Source organism: Danio aesculapii, chromosome 6, assembly GCF_903798145.1.
Source record: "Danio aesculapii chromosome 6, fDanAes4.1, whole genome shotgun sequence".
Lineage (NCBI taxonomy): Eukaryota > Metazoa > Chordata > Actinopteri > Cypriniformes > Danionidae > Danio > Danio aesculapii.
Genome location: NC_079440.1, coordinates 11,673,922 through 11,695,306, shown reverse-complemented (window position 1 = coordinate 11,695,306; position 21,385 = coordinate 11,673,922). Strand labels below are relative to the sequence as shown.

General features: G+C 36.4%; 1 protein-coding gene across 1 annotated transcript in view; it reads right to left on the bottom strand.

Annotated features, from left to right (window-relative positions):
- The window catches only part of kalrnb (kalirin RhoGEF kinase b), a 219,685-nt gene extending 199,102 nt beyond the window's left edge, over positions 1-20,583 (bottom strand). The window contains 1 exon segment of the mRNA XM_056459523.1: positions 19,962-20,583. Coding sequence (XP_056315498.1) covers positions 19,962-20,031 — 70 coding nt within the window. The 5' untranslated portion in view covers positions 20,032-20,583.
- Between the last annotated feature and the right edge of the window lie 802 nt (positions 20,584-21,385).

Below are 21,385 nucleotides of genomic sequence, written 5' to 3'. Positions count from 1 at the left end.
GAAAGTGGACAGTTTTTAAAACTATTGATTCATCTAAAAAAAAGAGTCGACTCATAGTGGTTAGAATGAATCGTCTTCAAAATGAGTCTTTAGCCGTTTCGGTGTGACGTGGCTACGAAACATAAGCCCCGCCCAATTTTTGCACGCTAACCCGGGAAAATTTAAACCTGCGGCACCGCCCACTAACCCAGCAGCAAATACAAACAGATCCTGAAGTCATCATGAGTCATGAAGATGCTGTGCTTACCTGGATATTATTGTTTGTTAAAGGAAGGATCAGAAAAGACTACTGATGTTTGAGACTTGTGAGATAAATGGACAGACAATACACCAGGGGTGTGTGCAAAATAAAGCCAGTTTATTAGGCACAAAGGCAGCCTGCTGCAGCTGAGGAGGAGCGCTGGTAAGCCTACAACCCCCTGGCTGAGGATGTGATCATTGGGCAAAGCAGAGTACAGGTAAGCCCTGAGAACATATAACACTTCACGCAAGAGGTGCCACAGCAATGATTGCAAATAGAAATTATCTACAGCTGAGAAGGGAGAAAAGCTCCGAAATGAATGAAATTAATGAAATCAGACCTGGCCATAAGTGTAAGTAAATCCTTGTTTTCTCTAGCTTGCAAATGATGTATTTAATTGTGTTTTGTTACTTGTAACCGCTTGTACTGTATAAGGTTAACTCTTTATATTCTCATATCGCGTCTAATGCCATGTTGAAACGTGACGCGTGCTGCTTTGTTTAAAGATTTAAATGCGTTTTGTGAGCTCGTGTTCCATTGCCGTTTGTCATTGCTATGGCCACCGTCAGCTGTTCCTACACACATGCGGCGGTCAAGGTTCATAGTTTAGCTTTTGCTGCTGTGTGGATTAATACTGAATGTGTGTCATAGTTAAGAATGGAGCAATATGCTGGTGTTTATCTACACTGCTGTGTCTGAATAACACTGTTGAGTAAGTTTTACTATGAAGCATGTTTTGGGCGTCCGCTGCGATCGTGCTGAACGCTGTCGAGCAATCACAACAGGCTGTCATAGGTCCAATCAGCGCAGATTAGCTTTGCGCTAAGGAGGGGTTTGGGAACAAATGAATCGCTGAACGAATCATATGGGAATCGCTGGGATAATTAGGTAAAAATAAATTCATATTATAAGACCATAAGAGTGTTTTTTGACCTTGCATGCATATCAGTATGTTGTTGGAGACCCATAAAACCAAAATATGACCCTTTTTAATGTACAATATGGGCTCTTTATTATGGGATAAATTAATTTTTTGTCTTATAAAGCAAAAGCGTCTTTCAGAAGACATGGATTAAACCACTTGATATATACAGTATGGATATAGTTTTATGAGTTTTCTACAGTGTCAAGACGAGTTTTGTATGAATAGGTTTTCAACAGAAGGAGATCTTTCAGATTTGATTAAAAAAATCTTTATTCGTGTTCTGAAGATGAAATAACTTCCCATGGGTTTCCAATGGCATAAGAGTGAATAAATGATGCCAATTTTTATTTAAGGTTGAACTAACCCATTGGCATCAAATGTGCCTGCAGATTATTTGATATTTTTGGATTTTTCAAATATCTACATGTGATATCTATGTGTTTTTTTTTTTTGGCCTAGTATTGCCTAAAGCCTCTTCCACAACAAAAGGGGCTCTGTTCCAAAACCCACTGAGCTGTTTCACTGCTTCACTGCCTATTGTAAGGGTTTTTTATGAAGCAGCATCCAAACTGAGGTGGAACCTACAGTATACTGATTTTTAACGATCTGCATACTGTAGGTGGTAATGTCAAACACAACACAAATAGCAAAGTAGACTCGACTCACAATAGTACATTGGTGCCTGCCCATTTTTTGTGTAGTGCTGCTTCCAGAAGCAATGTTTTTTTATTCCTTTTTCCCATCAGGATTCTAAAAAACTTGTCTAAACAGTATAACGTGTTATAAGCCAAACCATCCAGCCAGCTATGAGATGAATCACAACATTACACATGTTAATTGAAGTAACACAGTATATATGGGTGTACTGGGTAAAAACTACAATCTAATAAAAACTGCAAATCAAACGATTAAATTTAAAACTATATATGAGGTATACTGAAGTATATATTTAAAAATATTATAATATTTGCAAACAAGTTCAGTGTTCCCTCTAGGGTTTTTCCAGCTGTGGCGGCAGGCCTTTTACACAGATCTACCAACTACCTAAGGCGTTATTTTAATGGCAAATGTTGTGAGCGCAGTATTACAAGTCAAGATCGTATATATGTAATGCGAGCATTGTGCGTCGGTTTCCTCTGCTCATGCACAAAACTTGTGCGCCCTCAAATATACGCTGCTCAAGTGCAGATTTTCTTGTGCTCTCTCAAATAAACGCTGCTGAAGTGCGATTTAGTGCATTTATGTAACGAGTATGTCTCCAACATTTATTAGGTTTGCTAGGACGATTTATGAATGTCTCCAATAGACCTACAGAGCGGCATTAATGCGTCCTGAAGTACAGTGAAATGGCTATAAACTTCAGCAAAATAAAGTCATAGTATGCAGAGCCATAGACCTTTATCTATAAAGCATAATTGTGGAAACTCTGAAAGCTACATAGTGTTTGCTGGACTCACGCATCACGCACATGTCAGCCAGTCAGTCAGTCAGTCATCATATCACGTTAAGGGATTAGACAAATAACGCACAGCACTACTACGGTTACAGAAAAGTCTACGCTGTTATAATTCACTTACCTTTTAAAACATTTTGGTGCAATAATTACCCGCTATTAAAAAAACGACAATGTTTTGAATGAGAAGCTGTAATGTAGCCGCGGTGGGATGAATTTTGGTGTGGTGCCCCACCATAGAAGAATGAATGTAGCGGAAACCATGAAGTCGATTGCAAAATGTGCATATATCCAAGCTGGAGTCTCTCTCTGATCCCCCAGGCTCTGCAATGGTTGGGGAAATTCCAACATGAACCAACAACAAATGATTACAACTAACTTAAGATTGGCAATGAAAATTCGGGAAATACTGTAAGTCAACCAGCAGAACCTGTAAATTTAAAAAACTAAAAATTTTACATATTTAAATATACAAGTTTTCTCGTGAGCTTGTTGTGAGTGGGCAGAGTTAAGAGATATTTTGGTATGCTTTACTCGCAGTAACTCTCTGATAGGTCAAATTTTCTTTACAGCATCATGAGAAATGTAGTTTTCGTTGCAGCCTGGTCTCATTGCGAATACATACCCAGGTCTACATTTCTGGGGACAGCAAAATTCGTAACTGGAGGTGTCTTCTCGCAGTTTTTGTTTTTGCTAATCCACCAGAGGCCGCTGTGTACACTTTTGATGATCTCAAATTTCTCTTGCACATCCTATTCTAACATAAATTGACCAGAGAGTGCAATATACACTTCAGCCGACCAAGCCAGCTTGGTTGTCTCATATTTCACCACACTTTCAGCCTGTTGTTTATTTATTCATTATTATTTTTTGTTTTGTTTCTAGAACGGTTCTAGAACCGTTCTTCACCGGACTCGAACCCCGTTGTCGTGGTCAACTCTGGCTCCCAAATCCATCAGCGTACAAGCTACTGGGAAAACTGAAAACACCAAAAAAGCTGTCCATACGGAGGTAAGAGGACAGCTAGTAGCGGTAAAAAAACAGATGTTGTCGGCGGCATAACACCGTCCCATCACATTCATTTTAAAAACTAAATGCAGCCAGACGTACCTTTGTCTACATAATTCACGCTCTCCAGAAATGTACACAGGTGTACATATCCATAATGAGCCTGTGTTGTATTTTTTGTTCCGTAGTTTTTTTTCAGCTTTTCTGTAGTTAAAAATCAAAATGATTGTTTTATGAATAAATGACATCATTGTGAATGTAGGGGTTCAACAAAAGCAAATCGATTGATAACAGCTCATAATAACAAGTTTGTATTAAAGTCTTTATGAGTTACTGGACAAAATGAATAGGGTTTTACTTCCAGAACCCCACTGTTGATATCAAAAGACTTAATAAATCTATAGTATCACTGAACCGTCCTACATTGTTAAAGGCTTTTCTGTGTATTTCACACATTTATTTTTACATTTTTCTTTTAATTTTTTCGAAAGAATTGAAAAAAATATGTTTTAAAATGCATGAACCGAAAAGTACGTAAAAAAAAAAGATTGGCTAGATGCTAATGCTTGGCATGCATAAGTTAACAGTGTGCAACCCAATGGAATCAACATTTTCTAATATCTATGTCTGTCCGCTGTACTTTTGCATGAGCTAAGCACTGATAGCACATAATATGCAATTTCATTCATTTTCTTTTCGGCTTAGTCCCTTTATTAATCCGCGGTCGCCACAGAGGAATGAACCGCCAACTTATCCAGCACATAGTTTACGCAGTGGATGCCCTTCCAGTTGCAACCCATCTCTGGGAAACATCCATACACACTCATTCACACTCATACACTACGGACAATTTAGCCTACCCAATTCACCTGTACCGCATGTCTATGGACTGTGGGGGAAACCGGAGCACCCGGAGGAAACCCATGTGAACACAGGGAGAACATGCAAACTCCACACAGAAACGCCAACTGACCCAGCCGAGGCTCGAACCAGCGACCTTCTTTGCTGTGAGGCGACAGCACTACCTACTCCGCCACTGCATCGCCCATTTGCAATTTCAGTCACAGCTAATTACTAAACATGCTAACTGTGATGCACCAAAACACATGCAGATCGCATGCATTATGTATTCCAACAGAATTTGCGATCAGATCTTTACAAAGACCAAAGTATTGATAAAAGATACTCAGAAGGAAGCTAGATTGGCACTTTAGCCAGCAGAACCAGAGAGCATTGCTAGCTTTGTGGATACTGCAGATAGCTTTGTAGCCGCTCAGATGCCAGATGAAAGGACATGGCATGTCATGAGATTATCCACTGCATACAAAGTGGCGTATTCATATTTCATAAGGAAGCCATGCATTGTTTTCTGCATGTTTTATGAGATCTTAATCAAGCATGCTTCATGTGAGCATACAGACTATCTCTGTTTGCACATTCACTAAACAGAATCGCGTTTAAAGCCTCACATCAGGAAATGTCACCCATAATGCAACCTGACGAGAGGGTTGGGATATAAAGCTATCTGAATTTCCCATGTTACAGGATCAGGGTGTATCACAAACAGTAACACAAAGCTCATGCAAGTACCAGGAAACAGCCTGCTTTCTGCAATCACTAAAATGAAACCAATCCTACCAAAAGAAGTTGCCAAATGGCCCCCCAGGATTGAATCCTGCCATAGACTGCTATGTTTACGGCCCTTATAGTCCTGGGAAGTCAGCAAAACAATGGCTGGCTGAGATTGGTGTTAGTATGAACTATTGTGTTGGTGTAAGCTGTGAGATCATGAACTGGTGCCAGTCCAAAAACACTGGCCCGTCATCTCACATTACCTCATTTTATAGGTGTCCGGGTATTAAGGGAATGCATGGTTGTATGTGGCATGCAGACTATTTAAAGAAGGGTTGCTTGTGCTTGGATATACCATGCATAACACACACAAAAAAGCTATATTTCAACATACATAACTCATCAAAATATCAGATAAATGAAAAATAGCTTTAAAAAAACATTGGTGAGCAGAAGACATAAAACAACATCGTTAATACTCTAAGATAAATCAAGCATTCCAATAGATTTCTAAAAATAATCTCTAATACACTTCTCGCTAAAGCCTGTGATCCACAGCAGTTGTGTGTAATGTGATCAGACGGTCTGCCATCGTCTGATAATATCTTTTAATAGGCAGATGGCTTTGAAATATTACATAAAGATGCTGCGATGGCATGTGATGGACTTCTGAAATGAAGTCCCAAGGGTTTGGCTGTTTTTAGTCCAGTGTGAATCCGTGTTCACATTTCAATGTATTTCCTTTTTTACATTGTGTTTTTGGGTTAACGCCATATTATTGAAACTAACTTAGATTAATTGGTGTTATAATTAACTGTGGTGACCCATGATAAGTCTAATGAGAGTGAGTGAACTTACTTATTATCAACAAGCAACCGATTGTGTAAGATTTACTTTTCATGTATTTGCATATTTAATTCTAGTTCATCCAAAATCTTCAACACACACACTGAAAAAAAATTATTCAAAAGATGATTTCTTGGATTTACTTTTTTTTTTTTTACGTTAAGTGGTTGTTAATTTATTTGGGCTGAACTTAAACAAATAAGTTGAACATTACTAAATTTAATTTGCTAGTTGAAATTCAACCCATATTAATTGTTTGCAACAATTTTGCAGAAATCTTTTTTTTTTCAGTGCAATTAGCATTAAAAATGAAAATTTAATGACACCTGAGAGTTTTCTGTTCCTCACCATAATGTTCAGGAAACCAAAACTTGATTGAGACTGACAAATAAATCAATATGAACCAAGTGGTTTAATCCAGTTACATTATATAAAGTTACATCATTTTATAATATATTTCAATATATAATATATGTGACATTTGTGTACTAGAGATGCAACTATACTAACATTATATTGCACAAAAACCATGTTTAAAATGTGTTATTTTAACATGTGAACTAAATTTAGACTCACTTTTCCAAATTTAACAAGGTTTATTATAGTTATATATGCAGGACTCTTATTTTGAAAATGGGACATCTCTGTGGTAAATTAAAGCTTGAGGCAAGTAGCATTTGTTTGGAGCTTGTCAGAATGCTAAATTCAGAAAAGACAGATTATATGTTTATTCAGCACCACCCCGAAAAGGCCAAAGGTCTGTTTAACTGTATCTTTTGTTAGTTTAACATGTATATTGTGAAATTTGTTATGTACATTTGCAACGAGGCAACAGACACAAGTGTCATTGTATCACACAGCTCATATTACTCACTAGCTCTGTTTCCATCTACATATTTTTATGCGCATTTTGCATATGCGCATGAAAAACTGGTCGATGGAAACGCCAAGATTAGGCATGGGCCGGCAAAAGATTCTGACTGTATGATAACTTTAGATAAAAATATCACGATTTCACGGTATGACGATATTGTGATCACTGGTCTAAATTAAGTTATTTTTAAATGTCTGGGTAAAAAACAACAACTTTTCCCCATCGAACACAATATATTTTATTTTGAGAAGCTTAAAATATTTTGGAGCGGTAAACATGTCAGGCTAAATAATTCAAATAAATCATTGACTTCTGCGCTTGTTTTAAAAATACAGATACAGGTATGATTTCTGCTGGAGATACTATTGTCCTAAAAAACAAACAAACCAAAAGGATTGGTATAGCAGAAAATTTTGGCGGTTTTAAATCCATGACTTTTCCAAACTGCAGTATACTATCAAAATGGTTATGGTCCCATGCCTAGCCAAGATGCGCATACATTTTGAAAATGCGCATAAAAAACGTAAGAAAAGATGCGCATAAACTATGAAAGAAACACTTTTACCGAACAAATTCCAGTATGCGCATTAAAAAGGTCATATGATTTTGTTATAAGAGATCAAGATGATGATGATGATGAAAATATGTGCGAACATTGTAAAACATCTAAAATGTTGTTTTGGTCATTCTAAAACACCTTAAGCATTTCAGTATTAGTGTTATTATGTTATTAATGACCTCTAGAATCAAGAGCATCTGTGCTCCACGTCTCAAGTCTTTAAATGCCACTGCGCAATCACTGCGTGTCAGGATTGCCTTTTGAGGTGCAAGTCATTTATTAAATGAAGAAAAGATTCATGCAGCTTCTCCTACCGCAGCAAATTCCGCATGTACTGTTGATATTTGGCGCCAGTTAATTAAGAAGTGACGATTTTGTTTTCTTTGACTCGTTGGATGGAAACGCTGCTTTATTCGCACATCTTTTATGCGACATTCTAGTTTTGCACATAAAGTTAATTCGCATTTTTGGATGGAAATATAGCTAGGGTGATTTTTCTGGAGTGAAAGGAAGGCAATAAACTTAAAAAAACTCATCTGTTCATGCAAAGGTTGATATTAATTCATGCCTATGTTTTTAAATATGTTAAACCAACACAATACAATTCTAAACACATCTCTGTCTCCCCTTTTGTTAGGTCTAATTTTAACTTGTATGGTTTCATCCACAACACATAACTCAGAAGCAAACTTGTTTGCTTAAGTTATAGCTCACTCTCTCCTAACGTGAAGCTCTCAGCATCTTCAGGTGAAACTATCAATTAAAATTTCATGCATCAGACATTTTCTGTACACATAACACAAATTTGATTCATTAATCTGATCTCTTTTGATTTGCAATGTATAATTTACTGATTTTAAACAATTGGCAGATACTGATTATTGCTATTATCGACTGAAACCAATTACTAGCCAAAACGTTTGTGTATTTCTAATCTAAACCAGGAGTGACACACATACGTAAAGCATACAGTATGTTTAGCATATGTGATGTACTCTATGTACAGGTTTGTATGTTAAATTCACCATGAAACGGAAGCCAAGATTGTTCTTTTGTCTCTTATCGTGACGTACTGTATATACTGTATACGATTGAAACGGTTATAAAATATGACGAAAAAAAATTAAAGGAGGTGCATGATTTCATTTTTTGAGAACCAATTAGATCATTGAAATATGAGTGTTGAAAACAAAATGAAGGTAGTAGAGTGATGAATGGACAACAGCAGGGCAGAAGCAAGACATGCCCTGATAGCCCCGCCCTAAAGGCCTTCCTTGTGACCAGAAGTGCAGAAAAGTCGTTTCAAGGGGGCAGGGAAGATTAGGGTATTTGATAAAACATTATGTAGGCTTGGTATGTTCTTTCACTTGGTACTGTCCTGACCTTGTTAGTATTTGGAGTATGGTTAAGGAAAATTTGTCTTCAATATTAAATATTTCAGTCCCTCTCTCCCCTTCTATTTTTATTTTAAATGATTTTTCTGATATCCAATTGAACAAAATTCAGAAGTGAGAGCCAAGAAAATTTTTGCGACAAGATGTAAGCCTCCACATTCTCTTAATTACCATCATTGCATTATCATTTTTATAGATATTGTGTATCTGTAAATTTCCACTGCTCGCAGCCATGGTGCAAGAGAGGACACCATCAGGATTCAAGCACAAACTTTGGAAAAATTTAAATGTTTACTAATCTGAATCAAGGGGACATCCCACATCCCCCCACATTATGATTATGAGGGCAAATTAATTTAAAAAAATAACAAAGTGCACAAATACATTGTTTATAACAAGCATTACTACATAGTACATACATATAAAACTATGTAGACAAAATGTTGATTTCATTGCGGCTTTAATATGCAAGTAATCTTTAAATCAGTTCATTAAGTGATTCACAATTTACAATACACTTATATTGCCTCTCGAGTTACATAAAAAAAATAGCTTTCTTTTGTTTGCATTTGACTTTTGAAGACTAACTTGTGTCTTCTGCATTTGCATTGACATGAGGGTGAGTAATAGTAAAAGAAAAGTAAAAGTACTGTGATGGAAAAAGTGCCACTGAGTTGCTCTGATGGATGCAATCCAAAATGCTTCTGAAATTGATTTCACTGTCTCCTGGCCAACATAATCACTGAATGTACCTATTCTGCTCACAGAACTCCAGTCCTGAGCAGGAATCTTGGCAACAGTTGCTACAGCAACCCCTCTGGCCCTCATTCAGGAGAGATGGCCTGCTGAGGATGAAGTGTGTGGTGTAGGTTTGCCTCTCTGAAGACCATGTTTCACATTTTAAGCACAGTCATCTTTGTGTGTGTGTGTGTGGAGCGGGCTGTGGAGAGCTACTCTTGCATCTTGTAAATCCATATGTTCAGGGAATAACGTGCATCATAATAACCCAATACAGGTTGTGGTTTTGCTTTGTGGTGTAGTTGCTGAAGATAACACTTTCTCAAAATCACTGCTCAGTGAAATATGTTCAGCGAGCAGCTAATTTCTGTTGGCATATATTGGCGTTTTAACTAGTAACACTTTAGTGAGCTGTTCATAGTGATGGTAAAGGTGGGCGAATCAATCCCAAAGTATCGCAATTTAAAAGCATCGATCCTTAAATAGAAGTATCAATGTTTTTTCTTCTTAATGAGTGATCACTGATTTTATTATCTTAATAATAGTAATAATGATAGCGCTGCATAATATATAAATATTTACTTAAATAGGGCCAAGAATGGGAACTACTGTATATTATTTTTCCACTGTATCTCTAATGGGTCAGTGTTTTCTCACAGCTTCAAAGCATATACACAACGCATACACACACAGTGCAGGTTTTATAACTTGAGCGCGGGGCTGTGGTCATCATGACTGAATGATAAAGAAGCATAATCTGGAATTATTTTACTCCAGTTAATAATGACGAGGCTTAGCGTGACACTTGTCGCATACAGAACGCCACTAATCGGTCAAAAAATAATAAAAACCAACACTCTCTCATGGCAATTTGTATCTTTTTGATTCAGTGGCTGATTCGTATGAATTCATACAATCTTGATTCATACGAATTTAGTACGATTTGCTTAGCCCACAATGACGGTTGGGTTTAGGGGTGGGGTTAGGTGCCACGCCTCCTTTTTAAAATCGTTCAACAATTTGAATTCGTACTAATTAGCCACTAAACTGATAAAACGTAAAATACTTACGTTTCCTCGTGAGATCAGAACAGGCTCATGAGGAGAGTGTCAATAGTCATTTGTTTCATTAAAAATGTTAAAGGTAAGAAATGACAATTTTTTTTATTAAACGGTTTGTGCGATATGTTATTTTTTGTTATTTGGACAATTTTTGGTTAATTAATAATGTTTTGTCTTTAATAATTGTGTCTATTTTATTTAATAATAATATTAAAGGTGATTAAAAAACATAATCCCAATTAAATATTTCATTGAAGTATTGGTATCGATATGGATGACTTAAAATACTTGGTATCGTATCGGAAAGAAAATAATTGGTAGTGTTGGGCATTAGCATCGCTACAAGTAGTGACGCTACTAGCTTAACTACATTTCTCAGTTGGGTGGCGGTAGCCACATTCTAAATCCAATCGCTTTTCAGTAGCGAAGCAATTTTTCAGTCAAGTAGCGCAGTAGCGTCCACACAAGCTACATATACTGATCGCGGATCAATAAGTGACTGCACTGACATTATGATATAAACACTTCCTGTTTTACGGTGGTCAACAACAAACTTTTTGGTGCGTTATCACTCTGGTTGGTGGCGTCGCCAACCAATTAGGCTAACACGAGAAATTTGCTTGATGGAAAGATGACTGAGGGAGAGGAGTTTGAAGCAGGAATGTAAGATCTAGTAAAGGCTAAAGTATACTATAGTAATTACTGTTAGTTCATGATAGTTTCTAATAATAGTACATTATGTACACTGTAAAAAAAATCCCTAATTTTACGGTTTATTTCCTGGCAGCTGGGGTGCTGGAAAAAAAACGTAAAATAACGGCCGTTAAATTACAGAAATTTACTGTAAAATAACGAACATTAAATTACAGAAATTTCCTTAAATTTAAATTTCTGTAATTCAACTTCTGTTATTTTACAGTAAATTTCTGTAATTTAATGGCCGTTATTTTACGGTTTATTTGTTTGTTTAGTACAGCGTATTATTTGCAGTAAATAATTGAACTGAACAATTCTGCCCCATATGTTTCATTGACAGTTTTATTGATCACTAAGACATGACTGACTTGGATTTAAGTTGCTTCGATTAAAAAATGAAAACTGCAAAAATAGTTAAGCTACATTTTAAGTAGAGTAGCTAATAGCTTAGCTCACTACATTTTTCAAGTAGCTTGCAAAACACTGATAATTGGTATCGCCCATCTCAAATGATGGGAATTGATTCCAAATTAAACTTTATTCCTTGACTGTACCACAGGAATAGTCTATTCGTCACCTTGGAATTAAAAGGTTTGATTACATTTTTATTAAAAGTTTATTATTCTCATATTCTAAGATATTTAAATTATGTGATGGGATGTGTTTTTTTAAAGCTGTGTACATTTTGGATTATTTATTATGAATGAATGACTTACTAAGGTAGTTGAGTTCTTCTGACTAGTGTTGTCATGATTCTGGAATTTCCAACTTTGATGCAATACGTTGAAAAATATTGATATTCGATTCCATGGAGAACAATTTCCGCAAGATTAAAAGTATGCAAACTAAGTACAAAGAGATTTTTTTTTAACTAAACCATATAATGTTTATATCGGGTACTGTATGTTAGGAGTCTTTACATCCAAAAGTCAATAAACTACCAAAAAATAAAACTAAATTAGTGCAATCTCTTTTTATTTTCTGATTAAAACAAGTATTAAAATCTTAATATTATTAAATCTCCCTGCTGGTGAGTAGAGAGAGTATGAGAGAGCAAAGCCAGTATTGATACTAACCAAAGGTGAGATGGTATCATTTTAAATATTTAAGTATATCGATATTTATGGGTATCTTAATATTTCTGACAACACTACTTCTGACTTCTCTTTCATAAATTAGCAACTTGCTAAAATGAACAACTAGGAAACAACACTCACTCATCATTTTCAAGGTAATGTCATCTCTAAATTCGATTTGGGCAAACACAATAACAGTGTTTTCTGTTAATAAAAGAGAGCTTTGTGTGTCATTTAGTGTGTAATAACAACAGCAATCTTGTATTCACATTTGCGACCCTGTTTTGATGGAAAGCAAATGAAGTCTGAAGTCAGAGTAGACAATCCTAGCTCTTCATTTTCCATCAACGTCTTTAAAAAAATTCTATTTGAGAGATGAACTTCACATCAAAACAATGTGATATGACCCCTAAGGTCACATCATTATCAAGTTCCAACAGATTTCCCGAGGACGAAACCTTATCTCCACTAATTTTCATACTTGTGTACTATTACACCCTCGGAAATGGAGACACACTTCAATGTTCACTTGTTCAATGTGCAATGACACACGCAGAGGAAGCTGCATAACAATTTCAGCTTTTTTTTTTTAGCTGACTGCTCTCAACCTCGACAGTGTCTCTCTATATTACACATTACAAACAAAACATCTTGGCTTTTACACCAAATAATAGAACGTTTTATTTCTTCAATTACTCACGCTCTAAGGTCACTCATGTAACTTTATAAAGCATGGTGTGATTAGATGGCTAGATTAGATGTACATTTTTCAGTAAGCAGATGAAATAATCACTCATTCAACTGAAGGAGAAACTTCAATACATAGGCCTGTGCGATTAATCGGAAAGTAATCGTAATCGGCATTCACAACCTATAAGCGATAAAAAAATTTCCAGTTTGATTTTTTCGATTACTTTCCCTACGGTGTGTGGAGTAACATGACCCTGCTCTGTTAAGGCTGATTTATACTTCTGCATCGAACATTTGCATATGGTCAAAGTCTCTTTAAAGGCAAGTCATTTCACTCGGTGGCCATCTTTGAAACACCTCTCAGGCAGTATGCTAGGGTGTTCTATCTCAATGGGGAAACATCAAATTCTCCAAAACTGTTTGCCGAGCTTACAATTACATTACATATTTAGAATCACCAATAAAACGAAACAACAACTGTCTCATAAGATTTGTTTCTAAACGTCTGAATCAAACAAAATTGGCATAATGTACGTGACGCCGCATAGCGCAAGCTCTGTGATTGGTCAGTTTGGTAGAAGTGACGAGCATAGGCAGCGCGGTGCAAGTTATTTATTTTCCCTTTTTTATAAAAAAGTGACTGTTCATTTTAGGCAATGTGTGTTTTAATTTCAGTTGTTTAATGCTGATGTTCAATAAATAATCAGAGATAATAGATAATGTGTGTTTCTTTCAAATCTTTTAAAATCAAGTAATGCACCCTTCATTCAAAAATATATCACTTGTAACTTGTGAGCTTACTTACTGTACAAAAATTGTCAGTGAACTATGAAGGCAAAAAATTTCATAAACATAAAATAATCGTACATTAATCACAATCAAGTTAAAATGTTCAATTAATCGAGATTTTAATTTTAGGCCCAATCGCCCAGCCTTATCAGGACATCTCAGAGAATTTAGAAGGCACTTTTGCTTTGGATCAGTTTGAAACTATCTAGCAACACCCTGGCAACACTTTAATTGACAACTCAAACACCCTAGCAACAATTTACAGTAACAGCCGAAAGCCATAACAATGACTTGCACTTTAAAAAATACTGAATCCACTGAAATTCACTGGAAATAACACAGCAACGATTTTCTGATATTACAGGATGGTATATTGGTATATGTATATTTCATTTTCTTAATTTAATACCAAAAAAACTTCCATTTAAACCCTTTTACTAATAACCACCATTTCCAATGGGTAAGACAAAGCAATATAATGCAATACACAATAACATAAAAAAATATTTAAAATAACACACATTATGTGCATTACCAATACCAAATATGAAAAGAAACAAACTTATTTACGTAAAATAAAATTATAGATGTGATTTTCAGATTTTCAGTCTTTTTTAAGGGCTGCATGATATTTTTAAAAACTAATATTGCGATTTTTTTATTTTTCTGTGATTTATAATGTGCTATGAATATATCTTTACCAGATGACTTGAATAGCTCTATTTGGAAAGATTTTTTAAAATTTTAGGGATGACTTTGTAGGGCAGCGCATCTCCATAAAATACAAAAATAGATAATTAGAACAAATCAAAGACACAAATGAAATAAACAGTTTGCCGTATTTAAAAATGATTTTAAAATGATTTTATAGAGTCAAACTGTATTCATGTACAGAAATTGAATAATCACATGTAAATAAATAACACTGTATAGTCTTCATCTTTTTAAAAATTGTATTCTTTGTTAAAGCTACAAATATTATAATATCTCATACTCAAATTATTTAAATTAGCTTGAAATCTTAGTCACAGGCATTAAAAACCCAAGCAAATGAAAACTTTTTACTGTATTAAACGTTGCAATGTCTCCACAATGTTCTGAACAGTGGTTCCTGGTCCTTACTCAACATTGCAGATCCTACGACGTGACTGTTGCAGATATGCATATACTGCGATATCGATGCTGAAACAATATATTATCCAGCCCAAGTCCTAATACCATTATTTGTAAAATATAGTATTTTCTAAATAACCTTTATCTATGAACTTCGAATCTCTGGACAACATTTAGGAGAGAATCATGAATTGAAAAGCTGTGTGCTTCACAGTGCAAAAAAAAAAACGTTTCTTTAATACCTGAATGCTTGAGGTGATAAGCTGTCACAACAATCTGTGAACATCCATTCTCTGGCAAATCTCAAGCTTTAAATGTCAAAATACTTATAAAGGAACTTTGTGCATGGGCTACTTTTTTAATACGGCAAAGCATAAACCAGCAGCCATTTAAATAGCCATTTAAAAGCTTAGGAATCATTACATAACAAGGACACCAGGAGATAAAAATCCTCCTCACACACGACCACACACACCCACATCTAGGCTTATAGCATCCCATGACGTTACACTTTCTAAAAAGTTTTTGGACTATGATATTTTTTAGCGGCTTATATTAGGAGACACTGTGGTTTTACCACAATATTTTGGCCATGACCTAAGGGAGAAAATCCCGCAAGCTAAGCAGCTTAAAATGAATCTAGTTACATTGCACGAGGGACCCTTCTTGGTTTTTAGGCCAACACTCTGTCAACCCCAGTTACTGTGGGCGGTAACCATATTCAATTACTCTGAAATAAATCAACTTGTTTGCCAACGTACATAAATACATCAATGTGTTTGTATTTTGTCGTTTGCACTTTGATTGCTATCTATCTATCTATCTATCTATCTATCTATCTATCTATCTATCTATCTATCTATCTATCTATCTATCTATCTATCTATCTATCTATCTATCATTCTATCTATTGTCTGTTTGTCTATCATTCTATCTATTGTCTGTCTGTGTATCTATCTATCTATCTATCTATCTATCTATCTATCTATCTATCTATCTATCGTCTCTGTCTGTCTATCTATCTATCTATCTATCTATCTATCATTCTATCTATTGTCTGTCTGTCTTTCTATCTGTCTGTCTGTGTATCTATCTATCTATCTATCTATCTATCTATCTATCTATCTATCTATCTATCTATCTATCTATCTATCTATCTATCATTCTATCTATTGTCTGTTTGTCTATCATTCTATCTATTGTCTGTCTGTGTATCTATCTATCTATCTATCTATCTATCGTCTCTGTCTGTCTATCTATCTATCTATCTATCTATCTATCTATCTATCTGTCTGTCTGTGTATCTATCTATCTATCTATCTATCATTCTATCTATTGTCTGTCTGTCTGTCTATCTATCATTCTATCTATTGTCTGTCTGTCTTTCTATCTGTCTGTCTGTGTATCTATCTATCTATCTATCTATCTATCTATCTATCTATCTATCTATCTATCTATCATTCTATCTATTGTCTGTCTGTCTTTCTATCTGTCTGTCTGTGTATCTATCTATTTATCTATCTATTTACAGTATCTATCGTCTCTCTGTCTGTCTATCTATCTATCATTCTATCTATTGTCTGTCTGTCTATCTATTGTCTGTCTGTCTTTCTATCTGTCTCTCTGTGTATCTATCTATCTATCTATCTATCTATCTATCTATCTATCTATCTATCTATCTATCTATCTATCTATCTATCTATCTATCTATTGTCTGTCTATCTGCCTATCATTCTACCTATTGTCTGTCTGTCTGTCTATCTATCTTTTATTCTATCTATTGTGTCTGTCTGTCTGTCTGTCTGTCTATCTATCCATCTGTCTGTCTATCTAGCTGTCCGTCTGTCTGCCTTTCTATCTAACTATTGTCTGTTTATAAATAGTTTGTCCGTGTGTATGTCTGTCTATCTATCTGTCTGTCTGTCCATCAATAGTATGTCTGTCTATTGTTATCTACCGTATCTATCTGAGTCTGTCTTTTATCTGTTTGTCTATCGAATCAAGCGGACTCTTTAAACAGGTCAAGAGCTGATTGATGTTCATAAACCAACATCCAATCTCATTCTGCTGACAAGACCCCAGTAAAGTGTCTTCAAGGACTCTGCATGAATGAGACACTCAGTCCACACGGTGACTGAGATCTCCCACACTGGCACAGCGGTGTCTGTCTCTGATGCCCACTCACAGAGTATGGCATCCTTGTGGAAGAGAGACAACCTGACTCCCAGACGTCCAATCCTGTGGACATGATTATCCCACCCAGTGTGATCATTTGTTAATCCGGTGATGAGACCAGAAATACAGAGGCTATTAGGCAATGAATATGTTGGATAACACGCAGGGGGTGTAGGAGGGACGTGCCGGAGAATCTCCATCATTGGGAAAATCACATGGCGAGGACATTGAGAATCTGCCCTGTGCACACACCTCCTGCTAACCAAGATTTCAGAGAGACTGACTGGAAATAGTTGTCTTGAGGGTTATTTTTGAGTAACTGAAAGGTTGAGTCAAAAGTCAAAGTTCCAACTTGTTTTGTATGTTGTATTATTTAAAAATGTCTTGAATTAAAACATTAAAAACTGTTTTGGTCTTGTTAACATGTTGTTTTTAAAATAAAATGCATTTACTTGACAAAATTACACAAGATAAGTCAAATAAGTCACAATTAAGTCACTTTCAAGAGTTCACACTTAATTGATGATTGATTATAAAACATGTTTGGCATGCTGTCCCGGGAGAGAGCCCTGAGCTCATAAGACAGGTACAGTAGGTCTTGATAACTCCCCTGCTTGTTTATGGCTGATGGCAAATTAGGGATTTCTATGGAGATATACTGCTGATTGAGAGCTCATCTATGGTGCCAATTTGGTTTGGTCAGTTTACCTATGTAGCATGTCTTTGGACTGTGGGAGGAAACCAGAGAACCCGGGGGAAACCCAAGCGAGCATGGGGAGAACATGTAAACTCAGCACAGAAATGTCAACTGACCTGGTAAGGCCTTGACCAGTGACGTTCTTGATGTGAGGCAACAGTGCTAACCACTGGGCCACCGTGCCACCCTATCAAGTAAAAGGGAGGATGAGTAGGGGTTGGAAGGGGGTATACTTCAAGACGAAGATAACTAAGGTAAGAAACTCTGTTTTTTTATGAGTTAAGAATCATCCAATTGGTGGATCATGTGTTTGCTTATGCAGGACCAGCCGTGATCAATCATAAGCATGTGATCCTCTTGAAATAAACTTCACTTATGGTTAAGGCAAGAATAGATATCGCCCAGTATTTCCCTAAATAATCTTGTTTTCTCTTTTGATTTAAATATATTTAATAACCCAGTGGAATAAGTAATTTTAATAGTTTTTTTTTCTAAATAAGGCATGAATTAAAATATTTGAATTAAAATATTTGTAAACATCTCATAATTTAATGATGGCTTTTTGAATGTAATTTCACATTCATTTTACAAATACACTTAAAAAAATTGAAAATAAAAGAAATGTATGTGATGAAAAATGTGTTTAAAAATAATGAAATGTTTATAATAAGACAATTATAATAAGAATAATTAATTTAGATTATTCATCTTGTATGTTTTTCTTTCTTTGTTCAAATTCCATATACATAAACATATTAATTTCAGAAATTTTTAACAATTATGTAGTTTAATTATTTTAAATACCATAAAAACTGCTAAATGTACTGAAAATACTCTTCTTAAAAGGTAGGTTCTCCCTGTAACAACATTGCTCATTTAATTTATCCTGCTACAGAGTCATGCACTCACAAATGTGGGTCAATTTGGGTTAAATTAACTGTACCTTTGGCATTTATAAATATAATGAGCCTACTCTGAGAAACATTCACCAGAGAAGTGACATCTAGCCACAATATCTAATAAATACTCCACATGATGATCACGCTCTGCTGTCTATTTTCATGTCATGATTACACAAACTAAAAAAAGTAACACTGATTTGCTGACACGCAATTGACAGTAAAATATATTGTATGATGTACATGAGTAAATATGGCACATAAGGAGATATGCAAATGACACTTGACATGCATCTGTTGAGAAAACATTGCAGACTCACACCATACATCACTGCATACTCAGATATGACACACACAGACGCTTGTTCACATTCCAGCACACAGATATGGAACATGCAAAGCTGTGCATTATTGGCTTATGTTGCCGGGGAGAGCAGAAGTGGGTCAGTTTTAAGTGTCATAGTTCCTGCACTGGTGAGTGTCTGGTAAATAAAAATAAAAATCACAGCTGGTGGAGGTCTCTGGGTGGGCATGAGCAGAGGTTCGTCTGGATGCAGAGCAGCCCTTCTTTGCACTCTCATGGCCATATTAAAGAGCTTTTTCTGTGTAACATGCAGAAGTAGTACAGTATTGAGACTGTCTAGTGTTTGTGGGAATCAACAGGCTCCAGGCTCTGAAACATGAATCAATGTCACGACCGACAAAAGGCTGAGCCACTCCCGCGCCCACCGCGGCGCCGCGCTGCGCGATCCCCGGCGCGTCCAGAGGTGATAGTAACGTAATTAGAGAATGTGTTGAAGGTGTGAGAAAAAGTGACAGGTGAGGCAGGATCCTATTTACAGGGGGATCCCTCCTTGCTCTTGTGCACAATAACCCAGAATCACAATGTAAGGGCGTTGAACGTGCAAAAGCAATGCACGCTGGCTTTTGAGGAACACGGCAGTTTTATCACACAAATGCATTGCAGACTCTACCATGTATGCGAAGGGTGTGATGCATATCACCATTAAATCATGCCATTCAGACATAATGGCACACATCTGCCAGTTTCTAATGTTGTGCACCCCGGTGCTAATGCAATCAAAGTGCACGTACAAATGAATGCACAGGGGATGTAAAATAAACTCACTAACATCCATTGTAACAAAAGCGTACCTGTTTTGAAAAACGGCTCCGTATCTGGATCGGTGGGTCCTTCCTCGGCAGCCTCGGCAGAATTCATCATTGCAGGTTATGTCTCCACTGATGACGGTTGTGAGGATGGTCAGATTTTACACCTACGGATCTTTGCAATCTATGTGTGAAGAACACTGGAGCGCGTGGCCGTCTCCATTGGTGAACGCTCGTAGTAGTGAATGGTGATGATGATGATGTTTCTGTGCTCAGCGATACTGTATCCAACGCTCCGCCGGGCGCTATTGTTTAAAGCCAACCGCCTCTGCAAGACAACTGCTGGGGGAACCCCGATAGAGAGAGCCGTAAAAAGAAAACGCGCGTGCAATGTTAATGCAGGTCTCGTAAAATCCCTTATTCATTCGGTGCTCCTCCACCAGTAGTATATTCCACCATCCGTTCGATGTCTCTCGCACAAGCCAGTGGATATAATGGCAGCTCCCCTACACACTGACCGACCGAGCGAGCTGCAAATTGCCTCCCACAATGAGCGCCCACTATTACAGATGAATCAATGCAGCTAATGCAACGACTGCTGCTGCTGCTGGAGATATAGACTGTCGTCCTAACGCGAGACAGGTTCTTTCTTGTGCTGCAGCCTGGAGAACTGGACCAATCTGTCCTCCTGATGCGCCCAAGCGCTTCCTAATAATGGGGTGTGTGTATTTTCAAGAGGCCGGAGAACCCCTACCATCACCATACGGTCCTGTTTAAGAGATGCTTACTAATTGGAATCAGTGAATCGTGGTCTGTTAGGATGCTTTGGAACCTTTTACAAATCACAACTTCTTTGCAGACGTTTTTTTTTTTTGTCAAAATCCACTTAACTGTTTGTCCAAAATCCATTAATATTACAAGATTATTGTTGAAAGTGTTATTGATTAAATAGTAGAAATTACATTTTAGCAATATGATTTAGCTTTTTATGCAATAAGTTATCTTTCTTGCTAATTAAAATGATTTTTGTTTATAAGCAATTAATATAAAATAATCAACATTTTCCATTATTAGAAATTTCAATTTCTCTTTTATTGTAATAAAATAAACTAAATCTTCATGGATTGGAATCCATAAAACGAGTGGAATGAAGCCCACAGATTTCCCTCTTCACTAAAAAGTGAAAGCTTACTGTAATTACTGTCCAGCTCCAGTTCCAGGTTTTCCATTTCCCATTCTCTATTGGCTGCTGAGAGAAAACTCGGCTCCAAGTGATTTCTTTAAAGCTGCAGTATGTCACTTTTGTCCTCAGAATTAAAGGTCTACTTAAAATCCTTAATATCCGCAACTTTGTCTGATGTGTTGAGTATTTTCATGTTTTCAACTGAAACAGGTCCAGAGCAGGCGTCAAACTTGTTCCGTGCCAGTGTCCTGAGCTCCAACCCTTATCAAACACACCTGAATAAGCT